Genomic DNA, 24,030 nt, shown 5'->3' with positions numbered 1-24,030 from the left:
CATCTGTATTATCTTTCATTATTTTCCTATTCTCTTCTTTTCTTTGGTGTTCCCTTTTATCTCAAAAAAGGAAGGCTTCCCTTTGCAAGAATGCCAAGGTGGAGGAAATTTCTGAGAGAAGCTGGATGGAGTAGAAATTGTTATGTCCCACCAATAGAGTACATGGCAGGTGACAAGCCTCTCTTTGCACTAAAGGCCATGGAAACAAGACTAGAGGCGAAATGGCTGAGATTTCCGACATATTGGCTCTAGGCGAGGGTGCATTAAACATGAGGAGGGAGCTGGCCATCTGAACTCCTCTGCCCGGGAGGGGTGATGGTGGAAGGATCCTCCAGCATCGCCATTGCAGGGCCTGCGCTCCTTCTCTCTTCCTGGGTCCCCTCCCGCTTTTCTGAGGGGAGGGTCGCTTCTGCTGCTCATCCGAGCTGAGGACAGCTGCAGTCCTCGGGGGGAAGGAGGAGGGCCCAGACAGGCTCCCGGCCGACAGCGCCGTGGGGCGGAGACTGGTTTTGGCGGAGCCTCAAGCCCGTTTTTTTTAAAAAGCGAAAGTGTCGTGGGGGGCGCGCAGGGGCGTCTGAACGGGCTCGCGCGGCTGCGTGGGAGGAGAGGGCAAAAGGAGAACGGGGAGGGAGGGGGAGAGGCCGGCGGTCTGTGCCCGTCCCTCCGAAGGGAGGGGAGGAAGCGGGGTGGCTGGGTGGGCGGAGGGGGCTGTTTTCTGTTCCTCCACCGCTGTTGTTTAACGGGAGGGACCGGGGATCCTGGAAACTGGCGAGGTGATGCGTTTCGGGCGGGGGACGGCGGCGGCGTTCCTGCTGCTGCCGCCGCCGTCTCTGGAACCGCTGGAGAAGGAAGACGAGGAAGAGGCGGTGGCAGCGGGGGCTGGGATCAAGGAGAGCTGGTGCCCGGCGGGCCCGGGCTCGGCGGCGACGGATGCCGCGGAGGGACGTGCGGCTGCCCGGCGTAGCTGCTCTTTTCTGGAAGACGGCTGCCTTCGGAAAGACGGTGGGGACCGCCGGTCGCGGAGGCCGAACCCCAGAGGCGGCCGCGATCCGGAGAAGTCGCGGCAGCCCTGAAATGTATTCCCCTTTCCCTCCCCGTCAGCGGCCATGTTAACCACCAGGAAACCGTCTGCCGCCAGTGTCGCTGCGGCTAGTGCCGGTGGAGCTGCCTCGGCCGCCGCTTGCCCAGCCGGTAAGTAAGGAAAGACCTAGCCGCAGCCGAAGCGGGCTCGCCCCCTGGCCGCCTTTCCCCCCGGGATCTCTCCCGGTCCCCTCCTCCCACCCCAAGGCCGGAGAGGCAGAGCCCGAGGGGGTGGGAGAGAGAGCGCACGCCTCTGGGTCAAAGATAAAGCGGCCCCCTCCCCGGCCGAAGCCCCTCTGGCCAAAGCGGGTAGCCTCGAACGGCCTGACTTTCAACCCCCGTTTTCAAATCTTCTGGAGGGATTCCTGGAGCTTCTCGTGATTGACAAGCTTCTCGGCGTGAGAACGGGCAAGTTGAGGCAAACGTGCCGGAGAAGAAGCGTTTCTTGCGCTGATTTTGTTTAGAAATGGTCTAGCGGGGGAGTCGTGGCTGGGGGAGCGCAGCCCAGTTCTCGCTCCCTTTCGCAAGAGGCAGCGGGCAGGCTGGATTGGATGGGGACTGCAAAACTCCTCCATTGGCGGCCAGATCGGATTCCCCTTTAGGCTCTGAAATGTTGGGGGCCAAGCATGGGTGGAAGGTTTAGCTGGGTTAATGGGCGAGCGAGTTCCCCCTTTGTGGACACCCTTGAGGTGTCCCCCCGCCCCGCTTCGACGCCTCGTTTGGGATCAACTCCTGCCGATCCCTCAGACAAGATTGCCATGGCGGCCGGGGGAACAAGAGGAGGGGCGCTGGGGAAGGGACAATTTCGGCGCCCGTTTTCATTCCCCCTGCCCCCCGTTGTCTTCGATCCGGACCCTGCTCGACCCCCGTCGTTTTCAGCTGGTGTCTTTTGCCTCCCCCCGCAGGGAGCAGGGGAGGTGGAGGAGAAAGCAGCCGCCAGTTCCAGTCTTCCCCAGTGATCGGGGCTGGACGAACTTCCCGGACGGGCGCTGGGATCGGACCGCCGTCCCCGATCGCTTTGCCGCCGCTGAAGTCCAGCAGCGCAGCCCACACGGTGAGATGGTGGGTCAAGGGAGGGGTTGGGGAAAGGTCTGGCTTGCGAGAAGACGCGGATGATCTCTTAACCCCTCAATTCCTGCTGATCCGCCCTCCTCCTCCTCGGCTCCAAATCCTGGGCCGGCCCCTTAAGCCCCCTTCCGTCCCCCTGCCTTTGGCATCCCACCCCCATTGCTCCTCCTCTCCCGGGTATTAATAGCAATCAGTGTGCTAGGCACAGTCAGGCTGCCAGCCAGCCTGTCTAAGTAGGATCTGTGAATGGGTGAGCGAAGGCCAAACCAGCTGGTTATGGAGGAGCCCTCTTAATTACCCCGGCATGTCTCAGCAGGTCCTGGTCCTGCTCCCCGTCTGGTTTCAGCAGGTATTTGGGCTAAGGAGAAGGAAAGGCAACTTTTAGAGCCACTTAAGAATTTCCTACCAGGGAAGTAATGTTCAAATTAGGTGATGGAAGTTGATGAAATGCAATTAATGGTAGTTCCATGTTGTTGTATGAGGATGTAAATATGGGATTCCCTGCCTTCCTCCCTGGGAGGGTCATAGGTAGGCACTGTTGTTCATGCTTCTCAAATGAGAAATAAATCTCTGAGTTATTGATATTGGAAGGCTAATGCAAGTTGAGCTCTGTGGAAATAAAAGGAAAGGAAACAAAATGAGAAGTTGCCATGCCTGGACAACAGGTCATTGTAACCAACTATGTATGTATGTATGTATGTATGTATGTATGTATGTATGTATGTATGTATGTTTTTTTATTTGTGCTGATAAATAAAAATATATTGAAAATTATATTTTATGTTTATAGTATATAAATGGGATATATACAACACACACACACGCACACACACACACAGACACAGAGCCAGAGGACCCAAGATTGAGAAAGATATATACCACTCACTTTTTTCTTTAATAAGCTTCTCAGCATTTCTGTTCAGTCTGTTGGGTGGTTAGTTCTTTTTTTATGACTTTAAAAAGCATTTCATTTTGTGATTAAGAATGCTTTTTCCTCAAAGTGAGAAATTAAAAGTGTTCCCTTAATTATCAGAGTAACTCAGAAGAATGGCCTCTTTCCAGGGGTACAAGTGCACAGGCATTTAATGGGAAGCTGAGTGACCATTACAATCTAACTAGATAACAGGTGTTTTTTGGAGGTATTATTTAAAGGGCTGTGGTTTCTCACTTCCATTCATTGCCATTTTACTACTAGAGATGGACCTATCCAGGCATAATTTAGAGGTACTGAAGAAAAATACACTTGAATATATAGATAGCTTGGTGGACATTATTTAACATCAACTTTGAACTTAAAAAACATAATTTGCATTTCATATGAAAGAATCCTATACATTTAATTCAAATAAGCTTCTTTTTGGGGGAACTTCTAGATCCACCGGAACCTTATAGATGCTTATACCGTAGATCTAGCTGGACAAAATTGGAAGATGGTTACACATTCTTAATTGTCATTAAAACCATTACTTCAAAAATACCATAAGATTTTAGGAATCACACTTACTTACAAATGGCATTTCCTTTACCTGAAATGCTCTTTTTCTGCAATAGGCATGGAAAACTGGTTGTTGCTGTGGGAAGAGGACAAACAATCTGCCTTGTCTCTTTTTATTAGCTTATATACTTTGTATTGAACACTTATCCTAAAAATCAGTAGCAGAATTAATCTAGTTAAACTTGCATGTATTGAGAAGTGGTTACAACAAAAGAGAAAAGCTATATGAATTCCTATATTTATTGCTGCACTGATTTCATATGCTCCCATGGTGTTCATTATCAGCTTTAGAATCTAGTAATATTACTATGCACATATTCACAGGAATTGAACTTATGTCATAAGGTGGCTAGAAGCAGTTAAGAAATGCTGTCTCATCAGACGTGCTACTACGTATGTATACATAAGTAGATGTAAATGTATAAGTGTATGACAAGCAATGTGTTGTTGGACTGGCAATGGGGGAGGCTTTGATTCAAAACCACCCTCAATTGGTTCAAAACACACCTTATGTGGTGTTGTGGCTAATGTGCTACCATAAGCTTATGGATAAAAAACAGGATATCAATCTAACAAAAATATTTTAAAATGTGCATGAACAAGTTATATACCTGTTGCATAAATCCATTGAAAAGGTTATAACCAGTGTATAGCTAGTTGTAAACCAAATCAGGAAGGCATTGATAATTAATTCAAAAAGAATAAATAACAGGCTGTTATTTATTATTTGTTTCAGGCTGTTACCCCTGAGGACGTGGACAAGGCCATGAGAGCTGTAGGTGCCTCCACATGCGTGCTGGACCCGTGCCCCTCCTGGCTGGTTGTTAACAGCAGGGAGGTGACACGGGGCTGGATCCAGGTGGTTGTTGCTGCCTCCTTACGGGAGGGGGTCTTTCCCCCCGCTTTAAAGGCGGCGGTGGTGAGACCCCTCCTGAAGAAACCATCTTTGGATCCAGCCGTTTTAAACAACTACCGTCCAGTCTCCAACCTCCCCTTTGTGGGGAAGGTTGTTGAGAAGGTGGTGGCCTTTCAGCTCCAGCGGTCCTTGGAGGAAGCCAATTATCTTGATCCATTCCAGTCAGGCTTCAGGCCTGGCTACAGCACAGAAACCGCTTTGGTCGCATTGACCGATGATCTCTGGAAAGCCAGGGATGGAGGCCATGCCTCCATCCTGGTACTCCTTGACCTCTCTGCGGCTTTCAATACCATCAACCATGGTATCCTTCTGCGACGACTGCGGGAGGTGGGGGTGGGAGGCACTGTTTTACGGTGGTTCTCCTCTTACCTCTCGGACAGGTCGCAGTCGGTGTTAGTCGGAGGGCAGAGATCGACCCCCAGGCCCCTAAGATATGGGGTGCCGCAGGGTTCGGTCCTGTCCCCCCTTCTTTTTAATATCTACATGAAACCGCTGGGCGAGATCATTCGATGGCATGGGATAAAATACCACCAGTATGCGGACGATACACAGTTGTATCTGTCCGCCCCGTGCCAACTCAATGAAGCGATGGACGTGATGAGCCAGGGCCTTGAAGCTGTTAGAGACTGGATGGGGGTTAACAAGCTTGTACTCAATCCAGATAAGACCGAGTGGCTGTTGTGCTTCCCTCCCACTAATTGGCCAAGTGTTCCATCTCTCAGGCTGGGGGGGTCAAATACTACGCCCCTCAGACAGGGTCCGCAACTTGGGAGTCCTCCTGGACCCACAGCTGACCTTTGAACACCATTTGTCAGCAGTGACCAGGGGGGCATTCGCTCAGGTTCGCCTGGTGCACCAGTTGCGTCCCTACCTGAACCGGGAGGCTCTCACAACAGTCACTCGTGCCCTTGTGACCTCTAGGCTGGAATACTGCAATGTGCTCTACATGGGGCTGCCCTTGAAGAGTATTCGGCGGCTTCAGCTGGTACAGAATGCAGCCACGCGAGTGATTGTGGGTGCACCTCGTTTCACCCACATAACACCTATCCTCCGCGAGCTGCACTGGCTGCCTGTTGATCTCCGGGTGCGCTTCAAGGTGCTAGTTGTCACCTACAAAGCCCTTCATGGTATTGGATCTGGGTACTTGAGAGACCGCCTACTGCCAATTACCTCCACTAGGCCAATAAGATCCCATAGATTAGGCCTCCTCCGAATTCCATCTGCCGGCCAATGTCGACTGGCAACTACCCGGAGGAGAGCCTTCTCGGTGGCTGCTCCGACCCTCTGGAACGAACTCCCCATGGAGATTCGTACCCTCACCACCCTCCAGACCTTCCGCGTAGCCCTTAAGTCCTGGCTGTCCCGACAGGCCTGGGGCTAAAGACTTCAACCCCACTCGAATAGTATGACTGTTGTGCTTTTTAATGATGTATTGTCTTCATGTTTGTAACTTGTTTGTCCTTCCCGCCCCCTGAATTGTGAGCCGTCCTGAGTCCCCTCAGGGAAAAGGGCGGCATACAAATAAAGTATCTAAATCTAAATAAAGTATCTAAATGTAAACATGAACTCGATTTTCCCAAGTTTTTTTAACTGTCTCAGAATCCTATTATTATCAGTTTTCTGTGAGCTATTCTCACCACTTTTCAATATGTTTAGCTCATCTTACATAATAATCTGACCATGTTGATATATGTTTGCCCTAGATATGCACATTCGGAAAGACTATCACAAGGAAATACATTATGAAACACAAACTTTCCCTTATATAAAAGTAAGCTTTGTCTCTTTAGTGGGATAGGTTCTTCCTGGATGAAAAACCTTGATAGGTTCTTCATTTGTCTCCTAAATAAGACTCTTTGAGAGTTTGAAGACACAATGGAAGATTTTTCAGATGCTCAAGTGAGCATGTGTATGGAAGTGTATGTACTGTATAGTAGGGGGTGGCTTCTGTTTTCTATTTATGGCAATTGTGCTACTAAGCAGATGTCTTGATGGCTGTACAAATGGAGTGAACTCAGGCTACACAGCTTCTTTCCAGATCTTACCATCTCCATTACAATGTAACTTCCAACTTACTTCACTGAATAGCTCATCAAGTTTCATACTCTTCTGTTTCTTTGTTGCTATACTTCATGACATTCATTTCTAATTCGGTTCTTTTTTCCTACTTACCCTTGATCCAGTGGGCAGAATCCTAGTTGGGGTTTAGTTAAAAAGGATCATCAAAATCAAATCAAATCAAATCTTTATTAACATCATAAATCAGTAGGGTGGGTCATTATTTCTTTCTTCTCCACTGCTTTTGGTACAATAACACAAAGATGTCATTCTGCATCTATTTGTTTACATAAGGTGTTGTCTGAAACAGAGCCTGCTCACTGATTCATCTAGCCCAGTCCTGTGAAGATTTATGTGCTTCAGGACTTCAGTTGCTGGCCCAACACAAAATCCTTGGGTTCTCCTGCATTTAAAGCACTTACTGTACTCAAGTAATGACTTCCCCTATATTCTCTCTTCTAGTTGTGAATAGTACAGTACCTATTTTCCCTCTGGACAATTGTATTGTTTTATGCTCATTGTTCTCAGTGATATTTATGAGAAAGTTTGTGTGAAGGCATTCTTTTTGAATGCCATTGTTGAAACCTTTCCCTCAGTCCTGAGGAATTTTTTTTCTTTTATCTCTTTGCCGGTGTACTAAATTGAAAAACACTTGAGCCATTTCAGAAAACATTACACACATGGACTTACTCTAATATCTCAGCATAATGCCTAACTGTTTTTTAAAAGACAGCTATCTGATGGCGATTAACATGGAATATGTGATCTATTGCTTTGGTGTGAGGACACTTTGTGGTGACTGTCATCTGTTGAGACAGATGTTCAAGTTGAAGGTGAGGCGTCGAATAGAAAGAAGCTGCCAAATCCATAATCAACAAACTCTACTCAGCTCTCAGTAACAAATCTGCAACAGATCCAAATTGTAAAAGAAAACAAGGTAGGCCTTGTCTAAGAAAACCTATTTGGTATAAGGCCTCAATCTAGAAACCAGGAGAGTGTGACTTCTAGTCCTGCTTTAGGCATAAAGCCAGGTGGGTGACTTTGGGCCACTCATTTTCTTTCAGTTATAGTTAGCAGGAAGTGGTTCTGAAATCTTGTTCAAAAAATTGCAGGGAGTTGTCCAGGCAGTTACCAGGAATCAACACTGATTTGAAGACGGAGGGAGGGAGGGAGAGAGAGGGGGGGGACTTTGTCTAAACTAGAATCCCAAGATTCAAGAAGTTATTGAAATAACAGCAGCAATAGTAACAGCAAAAACTACCAGTACCTCTGATCATTGTACTGTATGGCTGATAGGAGTTTGATACCCGAGATTATAATGAGGTGTTCCTAAATCTCGTTAATGGATGGTCACTTGTAGCTTTAAGTCATGGATTCTGTTGTTGCTGTTATTGTGACCTGAATGTAAAAAGAAATTCTGTTTTATAAACTATAGAGAATGAATTTTTACATCAGCCCAAACCAACCTAGTCACAATAAGACTTAACATTATTCAGTCTAAGCACATAACAGTTTCCTCATCATCTTTAAATCATTTACAATATGCTTGTACCGAGTAAGATGTTTTTGGTGTTGCCAGATCATGTTTTAATTTTATTTAATAAATGATTCAAAACAACAAAATTAATTTATTTTAACATATATGCAGGTAGCAACAGTTTTCTTATATAAAATATTTATGAAATAGAATATATAATTACCGTACCTGTTACTATAACAAATACTTCAGATTGCAATTAAATCACCCTTCTATACAACCTAAAAACACAATCTAAAACTTCTGGATTTAGATCATTTACGGTACATTTATTATAATATTATTGAAGAGTTATGATTTTGTGGAAACACAGAACAGATTTTGATCTTGGATAGCAATTGTAACAATCTCTTTTTTTTTTCTATAAATGCAAGTAAGTAGTACTGTTTAGGATTAAAACTGCAATCCCATGTTCATTTATTCAGAATATCTGTTGCTCAATGTGGGATTTATTTCCAATTGAATATGCACATAATTAAGCTATAACAATTGCCTAGATTTTTTTAGAGGCAAAGAGCAGTGAAAATGAGCCACATAATATTTTTCCATGGGAAAAAATGTGAATGCTTTTCATTTGACTAGCAGTTGCATTCACAATTGGAGAATAAAAATCATGAAACTGTCATTAGAAGGCATAAAGTGGAAAGTACACAAGGATATGTAAGATAATAGATTATACTAATATTTATTGTCATTTCGTTGAATAGGAGATCATGATCTATATATCACATAGAATTTTGACATCATTTTATTCCTATTTAGTTTTTCCCTTTCCATTGACAATGTTCTTTTCAGGGATTCCCCATTCCCTTTCCATTCCTCCCCAATCTGATTCAATATTTTGTAACATTTTGCTTCCAGTTGGCCTTAGTGGTCTGTATCCAGTTATCCATCGGAAGGGAGAATAAGACATGATAAATCATTCATTTATTTATTGAAAACAATTTACTATGCCTAACCACTGAAGTTATTTTATTCCTCCCCATTCCATAGGGATCCCGATTACATAAAAAAGTTAACCTAATTACCTGATCCTCATTTGGTCTGTAGAGACTGAAAGTGCACAAATACTTGGGACTTGAGCTGGAACAAACCAGTGCATTCCAGAGGTTCTGACAAATGGTTACCCAAGTGCTGAAAGCCTTGGTTGTTCTGAGTTAGGCAGGCAAATAGGACAAGGCTGGAAGATCTCCACTTCTCCCCCTCAGTGGCTCCCATGATGGTATATCCCACCCATCATCTTCCCATTGCCTTCTTTCTTTTCCTTCCTCCCCCTCCTTCACTACTCCTACTGCTGTCCCTGGATTGTTCTACTACACCACCTGCCTCCAATTTCCCAGGACCTTCTTTGCTTCTTCTCAACTGCATTGTATATCCTCACCCAGTCATCTTTTCCCCAATCTTCCCAGCATCTTCCTTGTCATCCCTCTATTGCTGCCAGTGTCCCAGCACAGCCTATCCTGATGGGCTGCCTGCCACTCTACTAACCTACACTTTCTCCCCCCCCCCCGCCTCTGATCTCCCACTGCTAATATCCCAGTCCGATACATCCCTCTGCCCCCACTCCCAGTCTTCCCAGTGTTGTCCCTCCCCTCGTTTCTTCCTTCCATATCCTGGGCATTTTTGCAGCTCTTGCTGCTCTTAGTTGAAGCAAAACAGTTCCATTATGGTCTATGCATAGAAACACACGCTTTCAATTCTTGATCAAACCACCCAAAAACAGCTGTTCTGGCATGGACTCCTTCATACACAAAATGTTTTACTTACCCTGGTAGACAAAAGAAATGTGTTTAGTATTTTTCTTCACATAATATAACATTAAATTATATTAATTTTGTTGCTCATATTACAGAGTTTATTGCCCTGTTATAATGAATTCCATTTTGAATTTTATTTTAAAAGGAATCTGATTAATTTTTAAAAACCAATTATTACTGATTACTTATATTTTTTAAGAAAATCCTTTATATATGGCAAAAAAAGTCCAACTATGAGAAGTCAAGTATGACAAGAAAAAGAACCTTCCTTGCACTGTTTATATACAAACACTACCTTATACCATTGTTCCTTTTACCCTTGTTAACTGAATAAATCATAGCTGCCTGAATTCACACAAATCACTGAACCATATACAGGCAGTCCCCGACTTACAACAGTTCACTAAGTGATGGTTTGAAATTACAATGGCACTGAAAAAAATGACTTATGACTACTTTTCATCCTTATGACTGTTGAGCATCCACATGGTAATGTGATTTATATTCAGATGCTTGACAACTGACTCATGTTTATGATGGTTGCAGTGTCCTGGGGTCATGTGACCAGCGTTTGCAAACTTATGACAAGCAAAGTCAATGAGGAAACCCAATTCACTTAACAACAACCCTGTTACTAATTTAACAATTGCAGAGATTCATTTAACAAATCAGACAAAAAAATGTCATAAAATGGGGCAAAACTCATTTAACAAATTTCTCACTTAGCAACTTAAAGTTTGGCTCAATTGTGGTCATAGGTTGAGTACTGTGTAATAAGTTGTATTATGGTTTACAAATCATAATGATTGGTTTGCTTCTGCTAACCCACAGTCATTTGAAACTCTGTCACAACGTATGTCAGGAGTTTGCAATTATGCTAAATACAATTTGCTTCAATCTTAGCTCATTGAATAAATGCACATAATTCTGAGTAATAGCCATGGTTTACTAAATCCAAGATAATAAGGCAAAAAGACAATAAATAGGGGCTATACAATATGTGAATTAAGTTACCACATCTCTTATGGCCGGGATGGTGAACCTATGGCACGCGTGCCACAGGCAGCATGCAGAGGCATTTGTCAGGGCACACGAGGCGTTGCCCTATCAGCTGGCCAGCTCACATGCATGCACTGGCCAGCTGACCAGCCTTTTTCTTAGGCCATTTCAGGCTCCAGAGGTTTTATAGGAAAAAACAGCCCCCCCCCTCCCGAGGCCCTCTGGAGGATTCACGAGCTTCCAGTTTGCTCGTAGTGCCATTTTTAGTCCTCCGGAGCCTTCAGGAGCCTCCCAGAGGCTTCCCTGAATGCTCCAAAGGGTGAAAAACAACCCTATGAGCAAACCAGAAGTCACTTCCGGTTTGTTCGTAGGGCCGTTTTTAGTCCTTCGTAGCCTTCAGGGACCTTCAAGAGGCTTCCTTGAAGGCTCCGGAGGACTAAAAATGGCCCTATGTACTTGACTTCTGGTTTGCTCGTAGGGTCATTTGTCGTCCTCCGGAGCCTTCAGGGAAGCCTCTTGAAGGTCCCTGAAGCCTCTGGAGCACAAAAAACCGGACATATTCCCAAACCGGAAGTTTGGGAATGGACGTCTGGTTTGCTCATAGAGTTGTTTTTCACCCTTCAGAGCATTCAGGGAAGCCTCTGGGAGGCTCCTGAAGGCTCCGGAGGACTAAAACCAGCCCTACAAGCAAACCAGACGTCCATTCCCAAACTTCCGGTTTGGGAGTATGTCCATTTTTTTGTGCTCCAGAGGCTTCAGGGAAGCTCCTGAAGCCTCTGGAGGGACTCCGGTGGTGGTGAGAGGCTGTTTTCGTCCTCCCCAGGCTCCTTTAAAGCCTCTGGAGCCTGGGAAGGGCAATAAAAGCATGCAAAAAATGAGGAGAGCGCTGGTCATGCGTGCATGCATGCTGGGGTCACGCATTGCATTATGGGTGTGGCACCCCCATGCATGACCCCCCTACACTCCCTCCTTTTGACACGCGAGCCAAAAAAGATTCTCCATCACTGACTTAGGATGTATTCATTTAAACCACTTATTGGTGCTGATAAGTATTATAGATATTATTGAATCTAAACTTAGATGTATGGCAAAAAGTTTGGTAGAAAGGAACTACTTGCCTTCTCCTTCCCATGCCCCACTTCCATCCCTGAAAATGATACAGTGATGAATTGGGAAGGCAGTAGAGCGGTGTAGGGGAGTCTCCAAAATTGATCCAAGCACAATTTTTGATAGACTGCCTCAGTCATTGCTATTGCAAGGAATGGACCTTCATTGCCTCATTGCAACTGCCTAAATTTGCATCCAACCCATATTAATTATCATCATCCATATCATCATTTATGGCTAACTGGGATTTTAAACCCAAATTTCCTTAACCTTAATGTAATATGTTTATGTGATGATATTCATTGTAGAAGGCAACCATATTGAGTTAATGTTTTTCTGGTAGCTTTGTTCTTTGTGGCCCATTCTGGACATTCAAGAAAGGACAACATATTTGATCCAAGTAACAGTCATATTTTGGTCATTCTGAAATCAGTGAGGTATGTTTGTCATTTCAGTGGGACCAACATATGATATAGTCAGTACAAACCAGCACCTTTCAACATAAATATATTTGAAGAGAAAATTATTGCCTTTGCAAATCTAAAATTGACAGAATAAAGTTTTTGGTTTTTTCTATATAATTGGTTGTAATTTCTAGATCATTTTGTCATTTAGGATAGAGATGAGTGATTTGCATTTTTGCATGTAACTGGCTAACAAAAGGGTTTGTGCGGTGCTTTTGAGTTGAATGGAAAAAAACTTCCAAGGTTGCACATATAACTCATTAAAGCAATTGCACTTCCCCCTGTGCTTATGAGGCTACTCTTTGCAGCTACAATGAGATCCCAGGAAAAGACTTGAGTTTCCTATATGTTCTATGCACACTTGGAACCATCTTTTCTCCTTCATATGAAAAGCATTCATACCCTGAGTAGTAAAATATTTGAGATGAATAAGTCTGAATTGCAGCACATTTGTTTTAGTGGTATTTGGAAAGAGCACCAACAGCAAATTATCAATACGAATTACAGGGGCCTGTCTACATTTTCCCTGCTTTGCACCCAGATTTATCAGAAAATAAAATAAAAAACTTTACAATTAATTATAGTACTTATTTTTTTTAAAAAAGAAAAGGGGGAGGCATGGAACAAAATATCTATATTGAATACACCAACCTGCATCTCACAGGCATACTGGAATATAATTCAGATCACCTCCATCCAAGATTGTGTTAACAAGACATAATGAAAGTTGTAGTCAAGCACATCTAGATACCACTGGACTTTGAGAAGATGCAAATGCTCTTATTTAGAAGATTAGTAAAGCATTCAGACAGGACAAAGAAAAATCAGAAACAATCATTTTGGGGAGGGCGAAAAATGGGCCGAATGGGCCAACTGGAAGTTTGTTTCCGAAATAACAAGCTCAGCTTGGAAGCAAGTAATATGGTGCAGATGGGGGAGGGTTGTGCGCCCCTGCACATGTGGGGGCACATTTTGCATTATGGGTGCCCTTGCATTTTTGGCACCCAACAACAAAGAGATTAGCCATCACTGTTATAGATACTGCTACATGAGAAGCAACATAGATGTAAGTATAGATGCTCCTTGACTTACAACAGTTCATTTAGTAACCATTCAAAGTTACAACAGCATTGAAAAAAATAACTTATGACCATTTTTCACAGTTATGACTATTGTAGCATCTCCATGGTCATGTGATCAAAATTCAGTGCTTGGCCATTAATTCATATTTATGACAATTGCAGTGTGCTGGGATCTTGTTTTTTATACCCTTCTAACTGGCAGAGACAATGGGGGAGCCAGATTTATTTAACAACTGTGTTACTAGCTCAAAACTGCAATGATTCATTTAACAATTGTGGCAAAACAGTTGTAAAATGAGGCTAAACTCACTTAACAAATGTTTTACTGAGCAATATAAATGTTGGGCTCAATTGTGGCATAAGTCGAGGACTAACTGTAGCTACTTTGAACAATCTTGGGAAAAAAGAGACACAGAAATAAATACTTGTAGAGACCTTTTCAAGATTTTTGCTATTGTTTTTCTCCAGATTATTTTGTAACTACAAAAGCATGAGCCCAATTATCTAATGAGGGATTCTTTTCCATACAAATTTTTAAACAGATTGTTGCATACAGTCATTTGGTGGTTGGGAGCAAAAGAAAAATAATAACCAGAAGTCTAAACTGGACAGTTGTTCTACACCAGCCATATAGGATTAACTTGTATCATATCTGAATGAAACTGTTTTCATAACTATGCATTTAAAGTAGTACAAAAGCGATAGTAGGAAATAATATGGATTTGTAATGTCATATGATTTCTGATGACAGCATGCATTTTCATTGGGAAAACCAATGGTAATGTTGTCTGTACTTTGGATGCTTACTTAAGTAAGGTACAAGCAGCTAGATGTTTTAATTTACTAACCATTAATAGTTTTCTTTTGATAATTAAATTTGGAGGAAAACACTGTAAAAAGAGTTATGGTGGGCAGTTACACATCCATCCTTGGCTCAACTAAAAAAATTGCAAGAGTAATTTACTTTTTCCTGGCAAACTGTAGAGGGAAGAGAGTGAAAGAAAGGAAAGGGTACTAAAACAGATATAAAAGGGAGAGAAAGTAAGAAAACAGGAATTGGATTGAGGTTTTAGATACTGACCTCATTCAAAATTAGTCCCCGTCCCCCCACCAGTATCTTTTTTATCCTTACTGTTGAAGGATATACCTGCAACCATTGTAAATATGAGCTGATTGCCAAGTGCCCAAATTGTGACATGTGCCCACCGAGGTGGTGCAACAGTCATAACTTTGAGGTCAGGTCATAAGTATTTTTTTCCAAAGTGGGATGACGCGCAGCTCAATTTGCATAAATTGAGCTACATATATGTGCATGTGTGCCCGCTTCCTTGCTCGCACAAGATCACTGACCTGCTACTCATGTGGCCCAGTTCCAAATAGGCCAGGGGGATTACACTAGACAAACAATTAAGCAGAAAATAATACCCTACCAAGGACTTAACAAGAAGAAAACCACATCCCCACCAACAAGCTACTGTAAAAAAATAGGGAGTAAACTGTACACTTACTTGCACTGATTACCTGTTGAATTAATAAAAGTGGGAATATAAGTTTATTTCTAAATTATTATTCAAAACAGGCATTTAAGTACAAAGCTGTGTAAGAATGGGAAATTTTAGGCCTTGAAGACAAGGCTATATTTCTCATCATTGAGCACTGGGAGTTTTATTCTGGAAACTTCCGGAGGGGCCCAAGATACTTATCCATGCCTTAAAATAATTAGTAAACCAACAAAATGGAGTTTTTGGAAGATTCTTAGAAAGCAGCCGTGGCTCCCTGTTCCCTTTCCTAGGGACAATGGTACTCTGTGTAGCATATTTCCATTGTAACTTCAGACAGATGCATACTGCACCCCTTTCACCATTTTACTTTAGTTTTCCAAAAGGTGCTTCATAACATGGTTCCGCCCCCAACACTCTCTTTCAAACTTACTGCATGTGTGCACATGTACCAGCTCACCATTTGCACAAGTTGAGCTGCATGCACATGCATGCGTGCTGGCCTGATATTTGGCCCAGTTCCAAATAGGCCACCGCCTAGTAGTGGGCATTGGCCCAGGGGTTGTGGATGCTTGCATTAGACAAACAGTTAAGCAAAAAACAACACCCTCATCCTTATTGAGAATGTGCCTCTTAAAAATCTGGGTCCTTCTCCCTGTACTCTTTGCCAGTTGATTATCTTTCCTCTTAGTTATGCTGCTTCATATGCCTTATTCTTGGAAGAAAGGCAGTAGTTTGATTTGCTCTGAAGATTGGGAAGGATAGTAGAGGAATCATTACACAGTGAGCTGATGCTGCATCTTACCATCTAACCAGGTCAGTTTCAGCACTTTTTGCATAATGGAATAGTTTCAGCAGGGTTCCTATGAAAACTTACATAATATATAGGCTCAGATTTCTGCATTAATACATTTAGTCAGACAAATCAGCAGAGAGACTGTTCATTCTTCATGTTCTATATTTATTGAGGCATCTATATGATTAAAGAAGTAGATATATCTCTAACAGGTATTCTATGTGTTAAGAATGTGGAACCTATGCCTTCTAGATGCTGATATTCATCCCCAGCCAGCATAATTACTCCTGATGTTCAACAACCTCTGGAAAGCTACTGTTTTCTCATTCTCATTTCTGCTAAACATTGACAAGTTTTATTTAAGAGGTTGCTTAGTTTTCCAGACTTTCTCTTGGCTACATAGTTTATATTCCACTGTATTTCTTACTTTGCAAAATACTTTTTTATCATCATGGGACAAGTATGTGATCCAGGCTCTGGTTTAAGACTACATTAAGGCAGAACATGACAAGAATAAATTGGGAAAGATAAATTATTGTTCTGTTCTTCCCTTTAAAGTGTAATCTTTTGCAACACTGTTGCAAAGAAAGAAATCATATATGTAAATGAGAGGGAAAAAAGAAAAGCATGTTATATTATTATATGTATGTATGTTCCTAAGCGATACTCAGGAGCCAAGCAGTGTCTGATTGAAGTGGACAGTAATTTTATGGTCTTAATAATAGCTAATGTGATTGGAGTGGCAATGAAATCAATATTTTTTTAACAGATTAGGTTGTATAATAAAAGAAGAATAGCGAGAACTTACTAAGAGTTAATCAATGCAAATAAATTATATATAAGCACATTGCATGGCCCAACCTTAATGATACTATTGTGTACAAAGATTATTCATTTAGCCATTCTGTCATTCATCATTTAACTGTTTTATAGCCAATGCTCTCAGAATGCTGGACATCATTTTGAGAATACACTTGAAGAATATTTAACTAAGAATTATGTACTTCAATCTTAGCTCATTGAATGGATGGTGGGATATTCATCACATAATGTATGATTCTATGTTTCATATGGCAGTCTGGGCACATTGGAAGCTAGTTTCCATTTTGCCCTTATGAAATGATGTCAGTATAACTTTATCTTTTAATTTCTAAGATTTCAGGTGTTGTGCTGCTTTTGGAAAACCTTAGTGGGAAGAAATGGGGACTTATTTGAAACATTTACAAACTGATATTTACTGGATGCTGTTTTTCACATGTTCCTTTCATAGGCTTCTTGCCTGTGTGGTGTATATATTACAGTAGTATGCAGGTTGGTTAGGGTGGGGAGAGAGAGAGAGAGAGAGAGAGAGAGAGAGAGAGAGAGAGAGAGAGAGAGAGAGAGAGAGAGAGAATATATATATAAGAACTATTCTGCAATTCTCAGGCAGCTTGACAAAATAGATTTGCAGTTCCATCTGGAAGAGTTAAATTAAGGAAAATCAGATTAATAGTTCAGAAATGGCAAGAAATATTGAATTGTCAAAAATGGACATCTGTAATATAAAGAAGTAAACATATTTGTAAAAGAAGATTAAGGAATTATAATAACTGTTATTTCTTTTATCTGTGTGATTTTTATTCTATTAAAACTATACAACTCCAAAACAAAAAAATTAAAATTTAAAACAAAACAAAACAGTTAAGGTATTAAACTAAAAAGATACATTGTAAAAAAAACCATAAACACAGATTATCCTCCCTAATTGAATACTGATAAGTATATTGCAAAAATATGAGTTTCCCACTGCTTGCTAAACTGCACCCCTCCCCCCAATTTTAAATTTTTATTTGCAAATTATTAACCTGTCATCACCATATTAATGAAAAAATAGTTAGCAGATAAAGCAACAAAAAAGGCAAGAATAAAGTATCAAAAACCTCTGTTAACAAACTATTACTGTATTCAAATCGTAGAAAATTCACCACAGCTTCCATCTATCCCAAATCAATCTAACAGTTACCACTAATTCATCCTGGATCAAATATTTTTGTTTGTTTCTTAATGCCATCTCTTATTTATTGTTGTTTGATTAAAAAATAAATCTATTTTCCAAAGTTGATCTATCTTCACGAAGGAGTCCAGATAAAATTGTTTTCCAAGTTAATATGATACATCTAGTCCCCAATCTCTTTCAATCTTCTTAGGGGAAACTAATTTATCACTTATCCACACAGTCAGTTTTCTGCTGTTGTAAAAGATTGCAGGCCTGAATTTTGGGAAGTCATGTGCAATCCACTCATTCTAAGTCTGTAAAATCCATATTTCTTTCAGTCTTTGCCAAATCTACCACTTTCAAATCAAATTCCTATTGTGAATCTGCTTCACCTACAGTTACTTGCAACTGGGTATTTTTTTTTGCAAGCATTACTATATTGTCAAACCTTTAAAAGAAATTTTCAACTTGGATTTGTATGCTATTGGTCTTTTTTCAAATGCCACCCAGTTTTCCTTGTCTGTAATCTGATACGTTGTTCCTCTCATGGAATTTAGCAGAGAAAGATCTTCAGAGACAGAGAACATAGAAAGTTGAAGTAATATTCCTCAGAGTGAAAATAGAAATAGAAAAACGGGGAGGATATTTTTGGATATTTCAAGCCAAGACTTAAAAAAAATAATCTCAAAACATTTTACAAGTTAATAAAATGCAAAATCCCTGTAGAGAACATCCAATATAAATATAAATCAAGTCCAAGCACCTTCACTACCCAGAAACACCTTGTGATTTCTTTATAAGTCATTCAGTACAGCCAAATAAATCAAAGGAAAAAGACAAAAAAAAACCTCCAAATAAAATCCAGCAGGGGGTTAAAATAAAATGCATGCAACCAGTTAACTTTTAAAGATAAAAAGCATAACAAAACAAAAACTTCAAAAATGTACTTAACCCAGGTTTACTTAAGAGAACAATCCGCCCAGAAGAAAAAATGGATAGGTGACTGGTGACTTTATGGCCGCACCCAGAGGGAGGAACTAGAGTCTTTTAAGATTCTTCTTCCTGGGAAGAGGGGTCCACAGCCATCCAAAAATCATCTTGGGTCATTCCTAAGTCTTCCCATTCATATCCAGGGAATAATGCTGCCAAAGGAGATTGTCAGCACGAGAGAAAAATTCCCTTACCATTCAGCAGCCATCCTGGGGGAGGAGTATGCCAGAATGCTGTTATTTTGATATAAGCTAACCTGATTTGAAACTTCTGAACTAAAATATGTGCAGTGATTTTCTTTTAAAAAGAAAATTGAGTTTACTATTCATTATTAAAGCTATATATTTATTTAGTAGTTTTTTTAGAATTTATAATGAGAGTTAATTTGAAGCAACACGTATTAATGTGAAATGCTTCCAATGAGTTACTAATAATGTGCTTACATAGCCAAGAATGAGGAAAGGACTATGGGAGGTCAAGCCAGTGCATAAGATATTTGAAGTATAATGGATTGGATCTAGATCTATAATTTATTATTATGGAAAAAAACTCCAAAAGTAATATCAATTACTATTTTGGAGTGTTCTATGATCCTAGAGAAGCTTTTGAAAGGTCACACAAAGTTGTTTCCTCTAGCAGAAGAAATCCACTAGTGATCTGGATCGTTAGTGGTCTTAATGTACAGAGAAGGACATGTAAATCATATAAGTCCATAATTAATTTAATATTATTTTTTTATAGAATTTTGGAAACCTTTATCAGCATGCAGTTTTTTAACTAGAAAATCATGCTTTGTATTTTAGGTTGGTGGAAATAAGCACACCATGAATGAGCATCTACATGTTACCAGCCATGGGCAGATCCAACAGCTCTTTGAAGATAATAGTAACAAAAGGACAGTTCTATCCACACAACCAAATGGGCTTGCAACAGTAACAAAATCAGGACTGCCAGTGGTACAAGATAGACAACTTGAGAGCTGTCATAGGCGTCAGGGAAGCTCCAACTCCTTGAAATCTACTGAAGGGCCAGGAAAGTTAAAAGCTACTCCCATGACTCCCGATCAAGCAATGAAGCAATACGTGCAAAAGCTAACAGCCTTTGAGCATCATGAGATCTTCAGCTACCCTGAAATATATTTCTTGGGTCCAAATGCAAAGAAAAGGCAAGGTGTCATTAGTGGTCCAAACAATTGTGGATATGATGATGACCAGGGATCTTATGTACAAGTACCCCATGATCATATATCATACAGATATGAAGTTCTTAAAGTTATAGGGAAAGGAAGTTTTGGACAAGTGGTAAAGGCATATGATCACAAGATGCATCAACATGTTGCTCTGAAGATGGTGAGAAATGAGAAGCGTTTTCACCGCCAAGCTGCAGAAGAGATTAAAATTCTGGAGCACCTTAAAAAACAGGATAAAGATAATAACATGAATGTTATACACATGCTGGAGAACTTCACATTCCGCAACCATATATGTATGACATTTGAGTTGCTGAGCATGAACCTTTATGAGCTCATTAAGAAAAATAAATTTCAGGGCTTTAGCCTTCCTTTGGTTCGCAAATTTGCCCACTCCATTTTGCAGTGCTTGGATGCTTTGCACAAAAACAGAATAATTCACTGTGACCTTAAACCAGAAAACATTCTGTTAAAACAACAGGGTAGGAGTGGTATTAAAGTGATTGATTTTGGCTCTAGCTGTTATGAGCACCAGCGCGTCTATACATATATCCAATCACGTTTTTACCGTGCTCCTGAAGTCATCCTTGGTGCTCGATATGGGATGCCAATAGATATGTGGAGCCTGGGCTGCATTCTTGCTGAACTCTTAACAGGATATCCTCTCTTACCAGGAGAAGATGAAGGAGATCAGCTGGCTTGTATGATAGAACTTTTGGGTATGCCTTCCAGGAAACTACTGGATTCATCAAAAAGAGCAAAGAATTTTGTGAGCTCCAAGGGCTACCCCCGATACTGTTCCATTACTACCTTGTCAGATGGTTCTGTTGTGCTTAATGGTGGACGTTCCAGGCGGGGCAAAGTGCGTGGCGCCCCAGAGAGCAGAGAATGGGGGAGTGCATTGAAAGGATGTGATGATCCGCTCTTCCTCGATTTCTTGAAACAGTGTTTAGAGTGGGATCCAATGCTGCGTATGACACCCAGTCAGGCTTTACGGCATCCCTGGCTAAGGAGACGTTTGCCAAAGCCGCCAACTGGGGAGAAGACTTCAGCAAAAAGAATCACAGAAAGCACTGGTGCTATCACATCCATTTCCAAGTTACCTCCAACTTCAAACTCAGCTTCAAAACTGAGAACTAATCTGGCACAGATGACGGATGCCAATGGGAATATTCAGCAGAGGACAGTGTTGCCAAAGCTTGTGAGCTGAGGTTTGAATAATCTAATGCTGATTAAAAGAAAGGGAGAGAGAGAGAGAGAGATTGCGCAATTATGTCACTGAGCCTTATTCACATGAAAAAGAAGCTCAGATTTCTATTTTTATTTGATCAATATCTTTAAACATTTGTATTTTTTTCATTGATTACTTTAAATGTGTTAAGCACGGTTTTGATTTTATAAAAAAACAACATGGGGATAATGCTTTAAGTTTTTACACTTTTTTAAATGAAATGTTTCTCTTGTAAACAACAATTAGCCTTATCATGAAATTTGTATGGCACAACGAGGTGTCAGTGGCAGGCCACTGGTAACTATCTAAGCTTGATCTTTTTAGCTAGGTGAGGAAAAGAAGAGTAAATTCCTTTTCCTCATCATGGCTTTCTTAGGAGTGAATTTTAATACTTTCTTATCATTGCTTTTGTTATAGCAGTAGGCTTCATTCCTATAAGCATTTATTCATATTTTCATGCAATGATCTAGAAAATATTCAGGGCTACAAGTGAGGTTTTGCATGGCTGTTTGTGGTTCTGTCGGTAGTATGGATTATTTACAGAATGGCACATAACATTGTTAAAATATCCCAATAGAGCATCCACAAAGGGCTTACTTCATGCTCATAACATTCCTTTAACAATTCTCTATCAAATATCCAGGAAGAAATACTGAAATTTGATGCAAAGTTTCTGAAGATACAATATTTACATTAAAAAAAACCAAACTTATTCCACTATTTAGCCAATGTAAAAGTAAACATTTATAGCATGAAAATGTGCTATTTGGCATATTTATGAACCTCAGAGAACAGTCCTGAATCTGTTCATTTGGAAGTAATTTCCACTCCTTTAATGGAATTTGTAAAAATAATAAAGGTAGGATAAAAATAAATTTTAAAAAATAGGGATCGAGCTTAAATACTTTAGACTGCAACTCACTCAGCTGTTCCTCTGAATTAAATTAGACTTATTACTAAATAAGGTAAAGGTTCCCCTCACACATATGTCCTAGTCGTTCCAGACTCTATGGGGTGATGCTCATTTCCATTTCAAAATTGAAGAACCAACACTGTCCAAAGACGTCTCCATGGTCATGTGGCTGGCATGACTAAACACCAAAGGCACACAGAATGCTGTTACCTTCCCACCAAAGGTGGTTCCTATTTTTCTACTTGCATTTTTCCATGCTTTCCAACTGCTAGGTTGGCAGAAGCTGGGACAAGTAGCAGGAGCTTACTCCGTTATGCGGCGCTAGGGATTAAAACCACTGAACTGCTGACCTTCTGATCGACAAGCTCAGCGGCTTACCCACTTAAAGATGGCTAAGAAAGGTCAGCAGTTCAGCAGTTCGAATCCCTAGCACTGTGTAACGGAGTAAGCTCCCGTTACTTGTCCCAGCTTCTGCCAACCTAGCAGTTTGAAAGCATATGAAAATGCAAGTAGAAAAATAGGAACCACCTTTGGTGGTAAAGTAACAGTGTTTCGTGTTCCTTCGGTGTTTAGTCATGCCGGCCACATGACCACAGAGATGTCTTTGGACAGCGCTGACTCTTTGGCTTTGAAATGGAGATGAGCACCGTCCCCTAGAGTCGGGAACTACTAATACATATGTGTAAGGGGAACCTTTACATTTATTCCTGAATAGGCAAACACAAAAACCTTGGCAAGGTGTTTGAGTCACAATTGGCACCATAGACGAAAGAGAGCACCCACGTGGGTGGTGACAAATAGGAAGAATGGGAGGACATTTCTTGCATTTCTCTGGCACTCAATCCAGACAAGACCGAGTGGCTATTGATGTTTCCTCCCAAGGACAGTCCAGACTCTCCATCTATTAGCCTGGGGGGGTGAAAGTTTGCACCCCTCAGAGAGAGCCTGCAATTTGGGTGTCCTTCTGGATCCGCAGCTGACATTAGAACACCATTTGTCGGCTGTGACCAGGGGGGCTTTTGCCCAGGTTCGCCCTATCTGGACCGGGAGGCACTTCAAATGGTCACTCATGCCCTCGTCACCTCAAGGCTCGATTACTGCAACGCACTCTACATGGGGCTGCCCTTGAAGAGTGTTCGGAGACTACAGTTAGTCCAGAATGCAGCCGCGCGAGTGATATCGGGTGTACCTCAGTACACCCATGTTACACCTATCCTCCGTGGGCTGCACTGGCTGCCCATTGGTCTCCGGACGCGCTACAAAGTGCTGGTGATTACCTTTAAAGCCCTACATGGCATTGGACCTGGATATCTGAGAGACCGCCTCCTGCTACACACCTCCCAACGTCCGATAAGAACTCACAGGCTAGGCCTCTTCCAGGTGCCGTCGACCGGACAATGCTGGCTGACGACCACTCGGGGGAGAGCCTTCTCTGTAGCTGCTCTGGCTCTGTGGAACGATCTACCAGCAGAGATCTGGACCCTTCCCACTCTCGTGGCCTTCCAAAAAGCCACCAAAAACAGGCCTGGGGTTGCTGATTTTTTAAATCAGGTCCAACCCCCAGTTAAGCCAAATGTATGTTGTGTGTTTTTTAAACTGTGTATGTTTCTTTCCCCTATGTGTTATTTTATTTTATTTCATATTTGTAAGCCGCCCGGAGTCCTCCGGGATTGGGCGGCATATAAGCTCATTAAATTGCAAAATTGCAAATTGCGAGAACACAGCAGCCAAATGTGATTCTGGGTAGCCATAAAGCTTCAATGTACATGAAAAGTTGAACTTAGAGGGAGATAAGTTTATCTATCCCCCAGTCCCTCAAAAACTTTGCCTTGCCTTCTCCTTCCCCTGCATGGATGACCCGATCACAAACTAAG

At 41.7% G+C, this 24,030-nt stretch overlaps 1 protein-coding gene across 2 annotated transcripts; it reads left to right on the top strand.

Moving 5' to 3' along the window:
• Positions 1-696: 696 nt before the first annotated feature.
• DYRK2 (dual specificity tyrosine phosphorylation regulated kinase 2) lies at positions 697-22,295 on the top strand. Of its 2 annotated transcripts, XM_014067274.2 has the most exons (3): positions 697-1,191; positions 1,986-2,134; positions 19,627-22,295. In XM_014067274.2, exons 1-3 carry the CDS (start codon positions 1,107-1,109, stop codon positions 21,220-21,222), a joined length of 1,830 nt encoding a protein of 609 aa, XP_013922749.2. In that variant the 5' UTR covers positions 697-1,106; the 3' UTR covers positions 21,223-22,295. The 2 variants fall into 2 exon arrangements, with proteins under 2 accessions (XP_013922749.2, XP_087579594.1); XM_087723468.1 differs by lacking the exon at positions 697-1,191 and having other exon boundaries at positions 2,040-2,142.
• The last annotated feature ends 1,735 nt before the right edge of the window (positions 22,296-24,030 follow it).

This window comes from Thamnophis sirtalis, unplaced genomic scaffold, assembly GCF_051295495.1.
Source record: "Thamnophis sirtalis isolate CommonGarterSnake01/CBP01778 unplaced genomic scaffold, rThaSir2_p1.2 scaffold_9, whole genome shotgun sequence".
Taxonomy (NCBI): domain Eukaryota; kingdom Metazoa; phylum Chordata; class Lepidosauria; order Squamata; family Natricidae; genus Thamnophis; species Thamnophis sirtalis.
This window is presented reverse-complemented; position numbering and strand designations above follow the sequence as displayed.

Bases quoted from the DNA above. Each gene is read 5' to 3' on its own strand.
- DYRK2 (XM_014067274.2), top strand. From the start codon at position 1,107: ATGTTAACCACCAGGAAACCGTCTGCCGCCAGTGTCGCTGCGGCTAGT. The intron at 1,192-1,985 runs GTAAGTAAGGAA...CTCCCCCCGCAG, and splicing joins GGCCGCCGCTTGCCCAGCCG to GGAGCAGGGGAGGTGGAGGA. The intron at 2,135-19,626 runs GTGAGATGGTGG...TTTGTATTTTAG, and splicing joins CCAGCAGCGCAGCCCACACG to GTTGGTGGAAATAAGCACAC.